Genomic DNA, 18,775 nt, shown 5'->3' on the forward strand with positions numbered 1-18,775 from the left:
ATTTCTCTGTTTCCAGAGTACACAGATGATCAACTTGGATTGTAATTTACACAAATAATGCAGTTTATGACTCATATACAGATATGTAAGCACTCACTGTAACAGAGGTCAGTGTGAATGAAATGACATCAGCTGTTATGGATTCACACTGTGTAAAGTGGTATATAAAAATAAAAGTCTTTGTGATTCACATACTGTGAATCTCACTCTCTGATAAATGTGCATGTTGTTTATTAAAGTAAATCCTGAGCAGTAACAAAGACTTGTTTCTATTCATTCTTGTGTGACGTAACTCTGTTTTGATAATAACATGGTGGAAGTCATCACATGATGGTCTGCCTGGCCGATCAACGAGTAAAGCTGAATGGAAACATGAACTTAGGTAACCTGGTAACTTTCAGCTTTCTGTAGTAACCTCATTTCTTAAAGGTCATGTAAACAAAGAGACTGAGGGCTGTACTATGAAGTGAGATCAGTGGGTCAGTGAGGCAGTGAGTAAAACATGGTACGACGCCTGTGTTTGTAATGCATTATAGACATACTTATAATGCGTTATAATCTGCCTATAGCACTGTATGATTATAGTATTATGATACGCAGTATCATATGCATTGTAATTGCTGGTCACCCACTGCCTTTTTCTTTCAAGGATCATAGTGTATAATAAATGGCATAGTTATAATACATTATAACCACTGTTATAATGCTTTATAATGTGATTCTAAGTTAATATAAGTGGTCCTTGTTTGCTTTAAGTAAAGTGAAAAACATAATCATAAATCTCTCCCAAGACCAACAAACGTAAAACTAATGTTCACTTCACTAATGACCACTTTGAGTAACTTGTAATCACATTACAATGCATTATAACGGTGATTATGATGTCATACAAAAAATATAATGAATTACAACTATGATCCATGCAACATAAATAGGTCAGTAGGTGACCGTTATGAATATGAATCAGTGTTTATAACTATAATTACACAGTGTTCTATGCAAATTATAATGCATAGGTACGTTTATAATGCATTATAGATACTGGCGTCATAGACAGTGTTAGCTAAAAGTTCATTTACATAGGACTTTTCAAAACCCATCTACAGATCACTACTCTCAGCTTTGGTGACGCGTTTACATTGAGATCAGTACAGATGACATTCCGAACGCAAGAAAGACGCTCTTGCTGCACGCAGAGTGACTTGCGAGTTGTGTCATTTACGTATATGCCAATAGCTGAAAGCGGGCTGAGTAAGCCGCAAGATGAGAATTCAGTTGTGCAAAATAAATGACTTGAATCACTCACTCAGTGAGTCACTGCACGTTCGCTCATTTTCCAGCTGTTTTACTTCACAGAATCCAGTGTGCTTCGGTTTCTCCGTGGCCCGTCTCATTCAGGAGGTCGCCAAGCAGGAGAGCTCCTCATCTCTAGTGACGCAGATTCTCCTGCTCCATGCAGAGCCATTAGGCCCTTACTATTGATGTGTGTTTGTTCTGCTCTCGAGAGAAGATGAAGGGTCGACTCGACTGCGGCGCACACAGCGAGACGTGCCTGTCAAACTGAATGGTGCTGGGATGGAATTATTTGACGTGAGACGTTGGCACGTGTTGTCATTATTACAATGTTGCTTTTTCTATCACACACGCTAGACGGTGTAGAAACATATTTGAACGTGCGAATCTCTGCATGGTGACGTCGAGTTGCTTTAAAGCTGCACGTGGTAACAAATATGTGTCACTCTACCCTGACAGTAGTACATTAGACAGATGGTGCTTGGTTTTGGCTCGAGCGTTTTCAACGTGGCAGCTGGGTCACAAACTCTCTCCTTTTACAGCTCAACAGTACCCAAAAATGTGTTTCTGAATACATTTGAGGTGAGAAATAGGCAATGGCGTCTCAGAATCTTGATCCATATTTGATTGGCGCTGCCTACTTTGCCTGTTCGATCGGAGTTTGTGAGTTTGGCGAGCAGCGATCGACAGCTGCTCAGAGACTCCTCGGCTCTGACTGGTTGTTTTTCTACAAGCGTGGTCAAATCTTCCAAATGCAATTAGGAGGACACAGAGGAACATGCCCCCCCCCGCACACACACATATAATCTGTCTCATGTATTACTGTCAGGACATAGTGGCAGTTTTATAAAAAATAACTTTTAAATCATATTAGCTGAAAGTTACCAACTGCAACATGAAGTTCATAATGTACCCTGGTGGCATGTTGCTCCTTCTTGTCTCTGTGTTGTCCTTACATGCAGCACTAATCTTGATAATACTAATGTAACGGTAGTGTTTTGACAAGGCATAAGATCACAGATACAAAGTATATAGCCATCACTTATCTTACATTTATCTATTATTAAATGACAAAATCTACCTTTGAAAGAATATGTGATGTTCTTGAACTCCATGTCCTTTTAATATCGAGCAGGCAGGATTATTTCCCTGGTGTCTGGTGCCTTGCGTCAGCTGAAAGATCACATAGGAGGCTGTAGTTGCACAGATTACAGGCTTATGATCTGGTTGCAAAGGTCAAACCAGAGGCCTGGCTGGGGTAGTGTTTCTAGGAAAAGTGAATACTTTTTTTGAACTCCTGGTGCATTTGTTAGCTGTGGCTTTCGCGTGAGCGTGTCAGCTAGTAATACTTGGTGTGGAACATAACAAGTCATACACAATAAAACAGGTAGTACAGCTAGATAAAAACTGCAAAACAGGAGTTAGCTCAGTTTACCGAAACTTTAAGACAGCAGCACTGAGCTTAAAAAACAACTTTGTGAGTGTCAGTATGTTTGGATGAAAGAAATACGCAATGACCAGTCTGAAACAAAAAGATTGGATAATTACACCCTCCTCTCACGTCGGGGAATAGTACACAGGGGGCTGCAAAAAAAGATATGAAGGAGATAGGGCTTTGAACCCGAACCTTACCAAAACACAGAGTACACTAACTTTCAGGTATTATCTATATTTTGACGAATATTCTCAATTATATGAGAGGTTTCTATAAGTATAATACGGCTGCACTGAAGCAATGCACTGATGGATTACTAGAAAATAAATCACACATTATAAATGAACCATGATCTTAAATTAAATTCAGGAGAAATGTTTTGCCTGTTTGAAATATAGAAATTGCCGCGAATAACATTCCAATTTCTGAAGTAATTTCATGTATTATTGCAACACATTCTTTGCTTTTTGTGGGTCAGAAAGTCCTCATGAGGACGGGGTGAATTGAGGGGTCAATCAAACACAGGACTTTCACCCAGGAGACTGCTCTTCCATGTCCCGTGTGAAACCAAAAGTCAATGTTGTCTTATTTACGCTATCCACTTAACTTATGTATGAAACTTAATTTTCATTCAAATGTCCTTATTTTAACCCAAACATTGATCTTTTCCTAAACCAAACCAAGTATTTTGGTTGCTTGAACCTAACTAAGTAGTGTTGTTTGAATTCACAACGTTAACCACTTGTTATTTAAATGCCAGCGTCACAAAGTGTTGCTCTCCGTCAGCAGAAAGAGCGGATGCAGAAGAGGCGACGGGACAAGCTGAGAGGTCGAAGGAAGATAAAGATTTGACAGATGGAGGGAGGGGTGAGGAAGAGAAACACAACATTTTAAACCAACAAATTGACCTACAGTAAAGTGTTACAGCTGCTTACAATAATGCTAGTTTTCTTTCACTCTTTCCTTGTTACTCAATGTTTATATTAAATCATAGATAGCAGCTTAACAAGGTGTTTCATACTTGTGAAAATTTCAAATATTCGCAGAAAGGTTCTGCCTTGCTTTACGGATGTAAACATTAGCACGTGGGTTGAAGGATGTCCTGTCTCTGCCTGTAAAACCATCCACGCAGATATTTACCGAGGGAGGAATACCAAACTAAGAGTTACTGATTAATCACAAATGGCCATTTAGTAATCGACAACTATACTGGAACGTGAATAACTGGATAACACACAGACCTAGGCAAACAAAGGTGGTGTATCTAGCACCTGGTTCTGTCATTTCAGTGTAAATATTTGTTTTATTTATATTCTATCTATATTACATTCATAATAATACAAAAATATAATGCATTTCCTTTTTTTCTTCAACTCATCTTGACTAAAAGTATATATTTTACAGTTGTAAAGCATATTTCATATTCAGTATATCATTATTTACTTATGTTAAATCGGTAACAACACAGTGTAAAAGTAATCCATTACATGTAAAATAATTTTTAAAGTAAGTAAAAATATCAGCATGATACACTTAAGAGTAAAAGTATTCAAAATCCTGAGTGGTCCCTTTCAGATTGTCATATCATATTTGATATATTCTTGGTTCATCACAGCAGATGCATTACTTTATACGTTGGGTATTTTGATCTATAACAAAGCATCATATTTTAAGAGATGATCAATTGTTTTATATGTAAAAATGTGGAATATAAACATAAACTATATAGTGCAGTAAACAAAAACTTATATGGAGAAGTACTTCATAAAGTAATCTAAAATTGGAATAAAAGTACCTAAAAATCATACTGAAGTACAATATGAGTAATTGTAGTTTATATGTAGTTTGTTATTTTATATACGGCACTCTCGTCTCTGTCTGTTCAATGGCGGCTAACATTGCTAGCGATGATGATACAGGTCTTCTGCATATTCCCATAAAAGATATACATGTATTTCAACGAAAATACTGCTTTAATTACGGTATTTACAACCTTATCTTGTACTTTGCTACATCATAAATCCTGCAAACTGAATACAGCAATGCCTTCGTGTGCTGTGTTGGTAGTACGGTCAAATTAACGGTAGCTTCCCTCTGTGTCATTCGGTTGGATGACGTTTTCATTTTCATAATACAACCCACTTTGCTACGACACAAGTTTAACTTTGTTGAATGAATTTCCCCAAATGGAAAAGTAAATGTTGTAAGAAAATACACTATAGAAACAAATAAACAATAATGTAACATTTTAACATCCTAGGTCAAGGAAAAAATGTTTATGGTGAATTTTAACATGCTGTGGGTGAAAGCTCTGGAAAAAGCTAATACAGTAAGAGGACCTTGAGGTCAGATTATTTTGTCAAACTACTAATACACTGGTCACGAATGAACACTCGCATCCAATTTAACATATATATTTTTTATTTTTCTTCTACCGTGATGATCTAACAATATTCGAGTGAAAGTATTTTAAGCTGTTAGCTGTTAGCCTGCTGCTAACACTGAGTTGGTGCCCCTCCCGAGCGGATCAGACAAGCTAAGTAGCTAACATGTAGCTTTAGCTGCTACCGCTACCTCACTCAATTCTTGCACACAAATTAAGTAACAAGTTTTTTTTAACTTGACAGCATGACTGACTTTTTTGTGAGCGGGGGACCATGCTAACGCATGGAACTATCTCGCGCTCGGGTGGCTATGAGGCAGATTTTCTCTCCAGAATTTGCTCATCTACTAATCCCCGCTCAGCAGCAGAGGCAGCAAGGCCGAGACAAATGGGCCTTTTATGACGGCAGAGCTTTTTATGAGAAACAGATGATTTGTGTGCATGTCCTGCGTGTGAGGATAATCTGCTCCTACAAAGGCTTTAGATCGGAGCAGACAAGACGCAGGAGTGAAGATTCAATTACAGATGACATAAGGCGCTTTCATCTGAGGTCCGTCTGATGGGAGTTTAGCTGTGTGTGTGTGCGTGTGTGTGTGTGGAGGCCGATCCACTGACGCAAAACATCTCTCAAACAGAGACAATATAACAGGCGTCTTGCTGCCATGCAAACCAGCCAGGTGTGCTGGACTGATGTACCGCGGGTGGGCGATGACTCGGGGGTTTGAAGGATTTTATTGCCTTGTGCCGACTGTCCCGCATGTTGCTGTGTCACTTCCGCCGCTCTGTTAGTATAGATCCTCAGGTTGATATTACTGTCCTCCATCTCACAGACAGATTGATGATGATGATGATTATGAAATGAGAAACAGCTCGAGTGAATGGACGATGAACACATGTAGTCCTTGCTTATCAGAATGATTACACGTGCATGGACTGGAACATTTCTGAGTGATGCAGCACTGGTTGTTATTCTCAGTGTTTTTTTCGTTTTTGGGAAAACATTTAAAAATGAACTCTTCAACTGCATGTTTTTCAATCCGAGCGGCTTTTTTGTCTTTTTTCTCCCCACCTCGAGTAGGGCAGTGAAGTACACCTGCCGTTCTCCACTTATGCTCTGATATGGTTAATCTGCACAGAGTGCCGTGATGTTACGCATGTTTCATGCTGGGTTTGTATTGTGCAATTTGTAAAAAAGAAGCAGAGTTTTAAAAAGGTCCATTTCAGGCATTTTGGCAAAACTGGCCTTCAATTAATTAACATGCTGGGAACATCTGTAATACATAATTTGCTTCCCTGTTTATTTGTAACAGTTCAGCACGCTTTGATGCATTTGATTGGACCACTAAAAAGTGGGCGGGCTTAGAATCAAAGGACCATGGCTCCACACTCACATCCCTTGTCACTAAAAGTTGCAGATCGACTGGATGTCATGATATTGTTGGTTGAAATTGGTTGATACTACCTTACGTAAGCACTCTTCATATTTGGTTTCACAAGAAGAAAAGATGTTTCCATTTTGATGTAAAAGTATGAAAGAAAAAATTAACTTTTGCACATGTTTAACAGGTGTATGATGGGGCTAGAAAGGCATCCGAAAATAAAGGAAAAATGAATGTATATGTAAAATATGTAATATGTGTGAAATATGTAATAAAGAATTAAAAATCATGTTTTGTATTGCAGCACACTACTAGTTATTCAGATGTTATTTAAAACATTTTATCTGTACAATATGCTAAAGTGTACGCATGTTATACCAGACTGGATGATCTACTAAAATTGATTTTGGTGCCATATTCAGAACACCTAATCGTGGTCTAGTTTACGCATGGGACGCAAAGGAGGTCAATACAATGGACATCCAGGATAGCAGGTAACTGAAGAGCAACCTCCCCAAACGCTGTATATTCCTTTGAAGCAGTTGCGGGGATATGGAAAACTGTTATGCAACTTCAAAGGTCATGCTGGCATTGTTTTGAAGCGGAGGCCAGGGGTCGTAAAATGTACACATATAGAAAATTTAAATTTAAAAAAATCAGAATCAAAAAAAATATAGAACAAAGTAGTCAGTTGGACTTAAATATTCAGTGGGCCGCTTATGGAAAGCTCTGCGTAAATGTAAGCCATGCAAGTCCATCTCTTTCAAAGATCTGTAAGACTACTCTTCTTGACACCAGGTGAGGATGTTAAAAAGAGCAAAAAAAAAAAGCAGACAACTGCTGCAAAATGTTATATTTAGATAGCAGGCATTGTCTGGAGTCTGAGACGTACAAAACAAGCTGCTACATTTAGATTGGTGAGATTTTCACTTGTTTTCGTGTGTATACATGTGTTTTTTTGTTCCATTGCTCGTGTTACAGCTCGTCTCTGTGTGAGTGAGGGAGACAGAAAATAAAAAAAACGGGATTGTTCAGAGTTCAAGCACAAAACGTACTTCTGCTTTTTCTTTTAACGTGAAATTTTCTGCAGTTTCAGTTTAATAATTTCATCTGCGGGTGGAGTATTTAAAAATAGCAAGCTTCTTCTGAAGGAAGTAGAATGGCCTGATACCCCAAACTCCACATTTCCATAAATTGTGTCATCCGTGAGAAAAAACACACCAGTGTGACCTTTCAACTATGACTTCCTGTGGCTCAGTTAAATCCTAACTAGAGTCAACTTGGTCATGTGCTGCAGTGTCCGGAGGAGGATATGGGTGACTGTTGCTGGGATGCAACCGACCAATCAGTAGCCATGTGGCATGCACGAATCAACCCACAATACAAGCTCACGTGTATCATAGTGTAGGTTGAACCATGGTTGGGACCTATTCAATAAGATCACTTGCATTCGGTTTCCATACAGTATATGACACAACGGGCTGGCATTGACTCCTGCAGGACACTCTTCCTGTTTGTAATTTAATCAGTGAGTTAATACAAAACTCTGGCAAGACTCACTGCTTTGGAGGTGCAAGGTTTAACCTGTGTCTGAAGAGCATCTCGGACATATTAGGTATGAGAGGATTGATGCAAAACCACCAAACTGTTTGCACATTTAACTCATCATTAAAAAGAAGAAAATCATAATATATATATATGCAAAATACATGGAACCAGCACAGTAAGTCTGATGAAAGACTTTTACGTGCAACAATGAGTGACATTTATCTATGTGGAGATGATTAACGGATATTAATATTAATATCAATATTACAGAAACGGAGGCAAATTAGGCGCCAGGGTCTCCGAGGCCAAAACATCAAGCAAAAGTCTAACCCAAGTCTAACAAAAAAGACAAAACTAATCTCTCTAACTAGATGCAAAGCAGGAGAAGCCAAATAAATAGCAGATACCTACTACGAGGCTTCCTTAATAAAGTCACCAAGACCAAAGTTTAAGGATTAACAGAGCTGTGTCAAGGTGCTATCAAAGAAAAAACGGAGTTTAAACTCAACAGCAACAGCAGCCAGGAGGGCAGGAGCACTGCGTCTCTGGGAGTAGATGTACAGCGCTACTAATTGTTGAACGATATTCAGGTGTGGGTGATTAGGCATTGAGAGACCTGAAACAAGTCAGTATTTAAACCTATCCTATTGCTTTTGCAGCTGCAATGGACTGCTACAACTAACAGTTGTTTTCATTATCAAAATTGTGAATGATGCCCATCACAATTCCCCAAAGCTCAATGATTGAGGCATTTGGTCTGAAAAAATGACTTGAATGATACAGCTCTACTACAATGACTTAACTACTCAACAAGATTAAATCAAGTATGTGCATACAGTATGACTGAACAGGCTATTGCCTGACGAAAACCTGTGTCTTACAACCACATTTTCTTAAATTCTCGCTTTCTAAGGTTAAGGAAAGACGATAGTTAAGACATGGTTAAGGTTAGGTAACTCAAACACTTGGTTAAAGTTCGGCAAATATGTGACCCTGACATCCACATCCTTACTTTTAGCTTCACTGCATAATGGTTTCGCCGCTTGATGCGTTGGTGCAGAACGTTGGCATCGCACTTTAACTATGAGGTGATGCTATATACTGTGAAAGTATCAAAACGCTCTATCCAGGGAGAAATGAACACAGTCTGTTTTCAGAAACTGGGCTTTTAAACGAGTCGTCAGGACTTCCGTATAGGGTTGTGATGTCACAACTATACATTCACCTGTAGAAGTGCTGCTTAAACTCCATGTAAATAACGCACAAAGTGAGTCCAGTGACGCTGTGAAGACCGGAAATCTCTGACCAATCAGAGCAGACTGGGCTTTTTTGGGAGGGCGGCTTAAAGAGACAGACGCTAAAACGGAGCATTTCAGACGGAGGGTGCATACAGGTATATTTAAACAGACAGTATGAGAAAAATAGAGTGTTTTTCATACATTAAAGCATATAAACATGTTCTAGTTGAAACCCAAAGTACAAGTAAGAACCTGAAAATGAGCATGATATGTCCCCTTTAAACTGAGTTACCTACAGCAGGTGGACCTAATAAACTGACAACTGCATGTGCAGTACGTTGTTATGTCACTATCCCGGCCTGTGTGTCCTACCAGTTTGATCTCAGCATGTCTGAGCCTAGTCTGAGTCTGCTGTGGTGCTCTGCGAGAACATAAATACATTACGGATTAAGACTAATGCTGCCAGAGACCGGGCTACTCATCATCCCCATATCAGTAAATCATTTTTTGTAACAGGGGACAGTTTGGTGTAACAACAATCGGCCCTGCGTTGTGCAATAAGTGTGTGAAAAAGAAAAAGGTCTCTCCTTCCTCTGTTACAAAATCTGAAAATATCAGGAGGACAAGATGACCCCCTCGTTTTTTTTACAAAAATGTCCATGTGAACCCAGTCTGTAGGGGAGAAGATTCAAAGCTACTTGTGACGTAAGATCACTCATAATGCCAGGGGCTCAAAGGTTACCAAACATTCTGGATTAGTTTTTATTTAATAATGTCTCGGTGACATATTGGGGTTGTATATTTTTCCAGCTGACCCGTCCTTTATTAGAGGATTTAATTTGAGGAGGTTGCCAAATAATACAAGGGAGCACGGTTACCCCTCTCAGAAGAAAATGCTGAATAGGGATGTCCCTATTGTTGTAACTGGAATCAGACCCTGGTTAAGAGGCGGCAGTAATTTAGTGAAGGCTACTTGGAAATAAAGTAAATAATGATTTTTTAATGTTCATTTTCTGTTAAATGATCCACTGCAGTGAGCTCTTTTTTATCCAGCACTGAGAGACATTTAGGGCCTTCATCACTAAAGCATGTTTAACAAAACAGCTGCCGTTTTAATTGCTTGGTGAAGTCACTTTGCACTGGCATTCAACAATCATGCACACGTCACAGCAGAAATCAGAATGTAATCCTGTTTTATGGCCGATTTGTGTTCTTTATTATATCAAAGCGAAAACATAGGAATGGTGGATGTTGTCAAGTTGCAGAAATAATGCAATGTAAGGTTTTCTTGTTCGAAGAAAAAAAGAAACGGAAGTAATTCTCCCACAAAAACGGGTCACATTTTCAATCCACCCGTTTTATGCAATTTGTGCATAAAAGCCAAAAACAGCGCATAACAACTTGTAGTGAATATTGGATTTACATTTGCCAGATAGCCTGAAACAGCATGTTACTTCATGTCTGCTGGATGTGTGAATAGGCAACTGTTACACGTAAGTAGGCCAACATGTTGGTGTTGTTTTTAATAATTGTTCCGCTGCCATATGAAGTGGACAAAGAAACTGTTTTTGCAGGTTTTAATTATTTACTTTATTCTGGTAAATTGGTGATGGCAGTGCATGGCTTGACGAGGGTCTCCGTTTCGGGAGTGACAAGAGATCCAGCTGTCAGCATGACGGACACCGCAGAGTGCTGTGAATAGTGCATTATGTGACCCAGCTTTATAACCAGACTAAATGAAAATTCAGGTCAAATGATGAAATACAAATGAAACCAGACGGGACTGGTCAGAGGAAACAACGGGAGTTGTCGACCTAGATATGCAGGAAGTCCACCAGATTGGTTGCCGGAAAGTGAGAACATCTATAGGGTAACGTAATCACAAAACCACTCCTGGGATGCACAGAGCCGAGAGCTGATAGCTCTCAGATATTACTCTCCTGAGAGTGCCAGGCTGAATCCTTGGCATCTTGTCTCTGCTTCTATCTCTCCCAGAATAACTGTGACAACACCACTGCGTGCATTAGGGTGCCCTGGCCAACTTCCTGATGTCCCCAGCCTTGCTGTAAGGCACTTACGGTCAGTTACGACATCACGTTGCATAAGCGGGATCCGACGTACCTTCACTGTCATTAGTCCCCAATTTTTGCAATTACATTTCCGTTCTCTCTCCCTGCATGTCTTTAATGACGTACGTCAGGCTGATAGTTTTTGGCCCATTTGTGTGTTGACAATTAGGGCAAAAGGCAGTACACTATGATTATCTGGATGGTGTACTCATAATGGTCAAAAACTTGAGTAAAAACACTGGACACTTCTCGCGCTCAGTGGTCACAAACTTGTTAGCGCTGTTAGCTGCGAGTCGCTGGCTCAGCCGTCGCCATGTTGTTAGCCATTGCGAGGCAATAAACATCCTCCCAATCTCGTATATTTAAGTACCACTATACTGTTATCGGATAGAAGCCTTCAGTATTGTTTATTGGCTCAATTTGGCAGTTTAAACACAAATATCACAAACGAGCTAGCAAGCTAACAGCGGCAATCGTCATTTCCGGTGTGCATAACAGCCGTGTTTGATTTCAGACGACACCACACTTTCGAAATTCACACATTACGCTCGCAGGTACATAGTGTACACATGGTGTAGTACTTGCCTGTTGAAACCTTGGCGCATACATTACACATAATGCAACTTTGGGCACGTCATGCTAGTAGTAATGTAGCCTTGAGCTGCTAGCCTCAAGCAGAGATTAGAAGGCTTCAGAGGTCCGGTAAACTCACTTCTTTCTAACTCCACAACCTTCGATATTTTTAATGTTCAAACTTGTAGTATTTAGCACTGACTGAGGCTGACTCAAGTGACATCACTTGAGACAATTTTTCAGACTTCAAATGGCTCCCTCTGAAGACACAAAGGTTTTGGAGTTCCTCTTCCCAGTCTTCACAAAGACAAAACACAATGTTTTTAATTTAATACCAAAATCTTCACTATCATCTGTTATTTATTTTTCAACTGTGAGTGGCTCCCGCTTTCTTTTGTGCATTGCATTGTGGGACAAGAACATCACAATCAAAAATCAAGAATTATTTATTAAACTGTACAAGCAAACTCCTTTTTTAGTTAACCATTCACCCTTAGAAGCTGCTTAGAAATAGTATGCAGTATTGAATTGGTACACTTGGGACACTAGAGGCTGCTGGATTTGGCACAGCCTTCTGACTCATATGTAAAAATGTATAATAACGTGACAGTTATAAATCAAACTATAGTGATGCCGAATAATAGAGTATGTTTGGTTAAATCTGACTGTCTAACAGGCATGTGATGAAAACTAAAGTTCATGTCACAGATTTTTACGAGGATTTCTGTGTTAAACAATAACATCAGAGCAGAACCTTTACTTTGCATTTCCTGTAATGTATATATGACGTAGCGTAGACTTTTTTGTCAGGCGGTCCTCCATCTGACCTTGAGATATTCCGACTGAAACTTTTCAGATAACGATATCTGCTGAGACATTCCGAAGAAGGATTCCTGCACTGCGACCCGTAAACTAATCCTCTCATTCTTCTGCTGCTGCACCATTCGGTACACCCTGTACTTACGCACACGTGACGATGGCCTCTATCCCCTGCCAGTGACGCCTGTACAAATGTTGGCACTTTTGGTATCAGGATGATGTTAATAAAAAAACGCATGCTCTGACTGGTTCACAATGGCCTGCTGTGTCTAAACCTAGTACATTCTACATTAAACACATTTTTTTCTTTGTATTTTATTGGAGTGACCCTGAGATTAGAGAGCAACACACAAAAACAAAATGTTGCTCCTCCTAACAGAGACAATGCTGCATGCTAATAAACGGCATAATTATGTATTTCTATAATGAATGCAAGAAGGAGTAGAGCACATGGTGTTACTGATTAGCAGGCGGGCAGTGTTACAGTGCGCCGCTGTGTGTCCCTGACTCTTTACACACTTTCTCCCTCAAACATACGCAGGATGATGCAGGATGTTCTGTTCGTGTGTGGGAATTGACCGGGTACAGTAGGCCTATACAGGACCATTGCTGATAGCGAGGTTCCAGGCACATCACAGAGAGAGACAGACAGACAGACAGAGAGAGAGAAAGAACTGGACACAGTGTTTCTGGTTCATCTCTGAGGGCCGGAAGGTTAGGGAAGCAAGTGCAAATAACGTAGAATTAAGACTGTGATGAGCACAAACTTGGTTTGTTCGGAGGTGCAGGGCATAATAATTCTCCAGTCTGTCTTTGTTTTTATGTTGTACAGCCTGTCATTAGACATTATAGTCTTTAAGAGGCTCTACAGCTCATATGAAACTAAACGAGGCATCCATTGGTAGCGACAGTTCAGCACCCCCCTCCCTTTTTGGGAAGGGAGGCTAAATGCTGCTTTTAAAGCTACATTTCGGCCAGGAGAAAACTGGCATGGCCGTTTTTTACAGGGGATCCTTGACCTTTAACTTCAAGATATGTCAATGAAAATTGGTCCTATGGGTAACCAAGAGTCTCCCCTTTACAGATGTGCCCAATTACAATCCTATGCCGTTTGGGGAAAGAAAACGTGCCTGTTTTTTTGCATGCAGTATAAATGTGTAATTTTTGCCTATGTTGTTAAAAGTTGTTTCTTTGAATATTACTGCAGTCTTCTCATTGCATAAATTGGGTTTGACTGGGAAGCAAGAGAGAGCTCAATTGTATTCATTTGGGATGATGTTAGTCCCATAGTAGCCATTTCACATGGCTTTGTCACTGTATAAAATTACCTCTTTTGATCTCTAGGACAATCACAGCCTTATGAAACTTTACAAGCACAACAGAGAGACATAGTCCATTCAGGGGGATATGGCTTTCCTTGGTATATTGACAATTAGGGGGTCTCTGAGCAGTTTCAAGAACAAAAGCATTTGTCATACAATCAGCAAAAATTTAAATTCTTGCAGAAGTCTCCAAATGTCAAAAGGTAAAAGATGTAAAATTATAGCATATTGACTTTTTATATGGTGTGGCTCAAGGTCTTGCGGTATTTCGGAGGGATTTTTGATTCTTCTTTAAATTGTCGAAGTCAGGTAATAAGTTAAATTTAGCAACACATCTGTATAACAAATGGTATCAAACCCCAAAATTGCTGGAAAACATATGAGACATAACAGAGCGTTGGGATGGCCGTCATATACTTCCATCATAATGTTTACACTCTCACAATTTGTTTTAATTAAAGAATTTAATTATATTTCTGTTGTATGACAAGAACACCCGAACACAGGGGTCTCAAACTCATTTTCACTCTGGACCACATCAGCATCACGGTCGCCCTCAAAGGGCCGGTTGTAAATGTAAGACTGTGTAAATGTAACTACTCCTAACATATTGTTAAATAACTCTCTGCATTTGTTTATTCAAGTGTACAAATATTGTACATGCAGTTATATAAATGTAAAAATATATCTAAGCATATTTCTGTTATTATAACTTAAATCCTTTTAATTTAGGGTTAATAAACCCACATTACTCTATCAAAGATCAAACTATTAAAGAAAATAACAAAGACAAATATCAAACACAAGTTATTACAATAACTTTGTTCAAAGCTTAAAATCCTTTCAAGGGTGCGTTTGCACAATCCCACGTGAAGTATTTCATGTGTTTTAAAGCCACGTTTAAAGTAGTCTTCAATGTACTCACAATACATTTCCATGTCACATAGGGTAACCAGCCAAAGAGCTGCTTCTATGACTGTGTGTTTAAGTATCTCATAATTATGACTTTTTATCTCATCACTTTGACTTTCCTTCTCAGAATTATGACTTTCTATCATAGTTATGGCTTTCTATCTCATAATTTCGACTATGGGGATATTTTTATTATCAAGTCTAACTTTTAATTAATATATATATATATTGTTTTAACTTTTTTTTACTTTTTTGCTTGCAGATTCGCCTTGAGTTTGAGACCCCAACACATGGTGCTTAGGTGCAACTCAAATTATTTGTTGTGTTCCCAGCTTTTAGATGATGTACAACACTTCTATGTAGAATCTACTGTTGACCTGCTGTCTCCCCCTAAAGCTCCCCTGTCCCCCCCTAAAAAAAGACAAACATGGGTGTAAGGGTTAAAGAGGCATAATCTGCCAATCCTGCTCCACCTCAACACATATGTTGTCATATTATTTTAAACGTGTGTACATATGAATATTTACACATATTCAGAATCTATAGCTACTTTTTGTGCTCAAGGGCACTTTTTCAGTCATTTTGATGGACAGGTCCACTTCATTCATGTGAATTCATAAAGGCTTAACATGTGGGTTGTTCTACAGATCACTGATCATGGTTTCATGTTATGATTTCAAACAACCACGAAAGGCCTGCTTTCTCAGAGCAATTGAGCCGGTTTCTCTGTGCTGCATTTTCTGTCTCTTTATGTGAATTTTCTTCAGCTTTTCTGATCTCGTTATATTTTGCAATATGGCTGCACATTTGAGATATCTGCACGAGTTTTACAGCATCGAGACACACGTTTCTGGATGCTAAGAGATGTCCATTATTTGGCCCAAATGATGCTGGTTCTGCAGAAGTGCACGATGCAGGGTGCCTAAGGGGTTAAAACAGGGCAGCAGTGTCTGTGTGTTCACTGCATGTGGGTTGTGTGAGAAAAAGTAGAACAGTAGAACATGAAGTCAAGAGAGAAGAAATGAGAAACAATGGAAAAAAACATGTTTTAGTTCATTTTTTTATTATATCAAAATTTCTTGACATGAACAATAAATATACATTCACAATTAAAAAAAAAACACTTTAGATTGCAACGAAACATTCAAGTGTATTAGCCATTATAAAATAGATGATGAGATATAAAAAAAAATCTTCCCCCCAAACATTGCACCTCCGGAGCAAAGAGTCTCTTTTCTCTCCCCTCTGGCATCTGTAAAAGGCATGAAGTCAACTAAAGACATGTTACGCATGGATGTGCATCGATGTGCACAAGGTATGAAGCCACTCCACGCGCTGGGCTCCGATTGCCGGAATAAGCAAACATTGTCAAATGTCTTTTTCTTTTAGCAGTTCAAGTTTGTCCAGTCAAGTGTCCTCGGAGACGGCGCTGCGCCAGATCGCGCGGCGCGCAGCGGCGGCGGACCTTGAGTCTCCACACCTCCCGTGTCAGTCTGAGCGCAGCCGGCCGCACAGGTCGCCTCTCAACCTGCCTACATCTTTACTTCCAAAGATTTGCGTTGAGTTTGTGCTCCGCCGCTCTGCTTAGCTGATCACACATCTATCTTTGTCTTTGCCCTGGCCGCCTCCTATGGCCTTCTCCTTGATGTACATGAGGTCGCTGTGCACGCTGGGTCTCCGTGCGCACGGAGTGACCATACCGAACGCTTCCCCAATGTCCTTCATCTTCTTGTTTTTCATAGACTTTCTCTGCAGCATGTCGCAGTACTGCACGGAGACCTTGCGGTGCAGGTCGGGGCTCATCTCGTGAGGCAGCTTGGCCAAGGTAAACAGAGTCTGAAACATCTTATCCACGTTCTCGTTGCGCTTGGCGGAGATCTCATAGTACGCGCACTTCTCGTCCCCGGCCACCAGCTGATCGATCTCCTCCTGCTGCACCTCCCGGTAAAACTCTCGGTCGCACTTGTTGCCGCAGATGACCAGAGGCACGTCGATGTTCTCTTTGATCTTGTTTTTAAGGCACGACTTGGTCTCGAAGATCTGCCGCTTGAGCCGCTGCACCTCCTGGAAGGAGTCCCGGTTGTCCAGGCTGAATACAAGGATGAACACGTCACCTGGAGGGGGGGAGAGAAGGAAGATTTGGTTAACTTGGTCTGCTTTTGATATATACAAAGTGTTCCAAACACAATGTGCGCTGCATCCATGCGCTCAAGGCGCACAGTGCACTTTTGCATTTTCTTTCTGATTCTCTACCACTATTATTCTTGCAAAAAACATGAAGCAACAAATGTGGATAAGTACCTGTCAGTATGGATAGTCTCCTCATGGCGGGGAAAGGGTGGTTCCCCGATGTATCCAGTATGTCCAGCTGGTAGACGTCTCCCTTGATGCTGTACAGTTTTCTGTGAAAGTCCTCGATGGTCGGCGTGTACTGCTCGTCGAACCTCCCGTTCAGGAATCGGGACACGATGGCCGTCTTCCCAACTTTGGTGGATCCCAAAATCACCATCCTGTAGCAGTTCTTTGCTGGGATGTCGTAATCGCTCTCGGAGGGTGACATCTTCTTAATCATGATTATATCTTAGAGCGAGGAACTCTTTGTCTCTGGGCTGTGTGCGTAAAAGACGGAAGAGCAGTCTTTATTGGTCAGCGGAGATGCTCTCGGCTGCTCTGCTGTGGAGTTTCTGTGTGCAATCCGGACTGGAGCCGCGTATTTAAGCGCGCGGCGGAGCGCTCCTCCTCCTCCTCCTTCCCCAGCGTCACAGCTCATTGAGCAGGAACTCGGGGCCTGATTGAGCGCTGGGAAAAGCGGACCAATCGCTCACTGGTGCGTCAGTTTGTCCATTTCTTAGGAAGAAAAAACGGGAGCGCTGAGAAAGCAGTGACTAGCAGACCATCCAAAAACACATTGGGTAACATTAAGGCGATGGGACAGGGTGACTGGTGCCGTGTGTGAAAGCAAAGTTCTAACTTCCACGGAGCTGTCAAGTCAATAATTAACGCATCTTCCGGTGTTTAACCCGGTTTGGCACATTGTTGAAAATCAGGTTGAACTCTTGGACATTTCTTCAGAATACAAAACCTCGGCAGAGGAAGTGAGTTCTTCCAGAACGTGCAAATAATGCTAGACAGTCAGTTTTTTTAAAAGTGTGGTTATATTTATTCTTATTTGAACACGCAGCATTGAACACTGTTTTCAGTTATATCCTCACGCTTGCAAAACAATGCAGTGAGTACATCTTTAGGCTTCAGCTGTGTATCCACCGCTGTTGCATACAAAGTCCCATTAATTCACGAATGTATTCACATCCTTAGTTACTGCTGCAGCGGACGTGTCGCCGGGCAGGACAGGAGGCTGCTGCAGCGTTCAGCGGAGCGACTGCGGGCTTGAGATGCTGCAGTTGCCAAAGTGACCCGAAGGGGGCACTCTGGGTACGATTGCGGATGAGGACGGCACAACTTACCTGTCAAAAAAGACTCTTAGTGGAGTAGCTTTGTGGGTTGGGGTCAGAATATAAGATATTCCATCTCTTTGTTTAGTGGAAAAGAGATGTTTTTTTTTTTCTTTTAGTTTACAGCTGGCAAATGCCATAAATCATAAATCTGTGATGAATGAATTCAACTGAAAATAAAAAAAAAGATGTGTGTACTGTATGGAGGTGCTTCAGTAGCCCTTCATAAACCTGAATGAAGTTTGTGTAAAGTGAATGGGAGGAGGCGGTTAACCTATTTAATTCGGACAATTGATGACCACATTTAATTGGCATTGTGGGGGATCCTTGATCTGCAGTTAGAGCAGCCTGT

The 18,775-nt window shown here is 40.5% G+C and overlaps 1 protein-coding gene across 1 annotated transcript; it reads right to left on the reverse strand.

Annotated features, from left to right (window-relative positions):
- Window positions 1–15,908: 15,908 nt before the first annotated feature.
- LOC116381671 (dexamethasone-induced Ras-related protein 1-like) lies at window positions 15,909–17,740 on the reverse strand. Its single transcript, XM_031843993.1, has 2 exons — window positions 17,273–17,740; window positions 15,909–17,085 (listed from the first exon to the last, which is right to left on the reverse strand). Exons 1-2 carry the CDS (start codon window positions 17,541–17,543, stop codon window positions 16,556–16,558), a joined length of 801 nt encoding a protein of 266 aa, XP_031699853.1. The 5' UTR covers window positions 17,544–17,740; the 3' UTR covers window positions 15,909–16,555.
- Window positions 17,741–18,775: the final 1,035 nt, after the last annotated feature.

This window comes from Anarrhichthys ocellatus, unplaced genomic scaffold (genome assembly GCF_004355925.1).
Source record: "Anarrhichthys ocellatus isolate YVR2014 unplaced genomic scaffold, GSC_Weel_1.0 scaffold4, whole genome shotgun sequence".
Classification (NCBI taxonomy): Eukaryota; Metazoa; Chordata; class Actinopteri; order Perciformes; family Anarhichadidae; genus Anarrhichthys; species Anarrhichthys ocellatus.

Excerpts from the sequence above, each read along its gene's own strand:
- LOC116381671 (XM_031843993.1), bottom strand. The coding sequence starts at position 17,543 with ATGATTAAGAAGATGTCACCCTCCGAGAGCGATTACGACATCCCAGCA. Across the intron at positions 17,086-17,272 it reads GAGACTATCCATACTGACAG|GTGACGTGTTCATCCTTGTA; the intron begins GTACTTATCCAC and ends CCCCCCCTCCAG.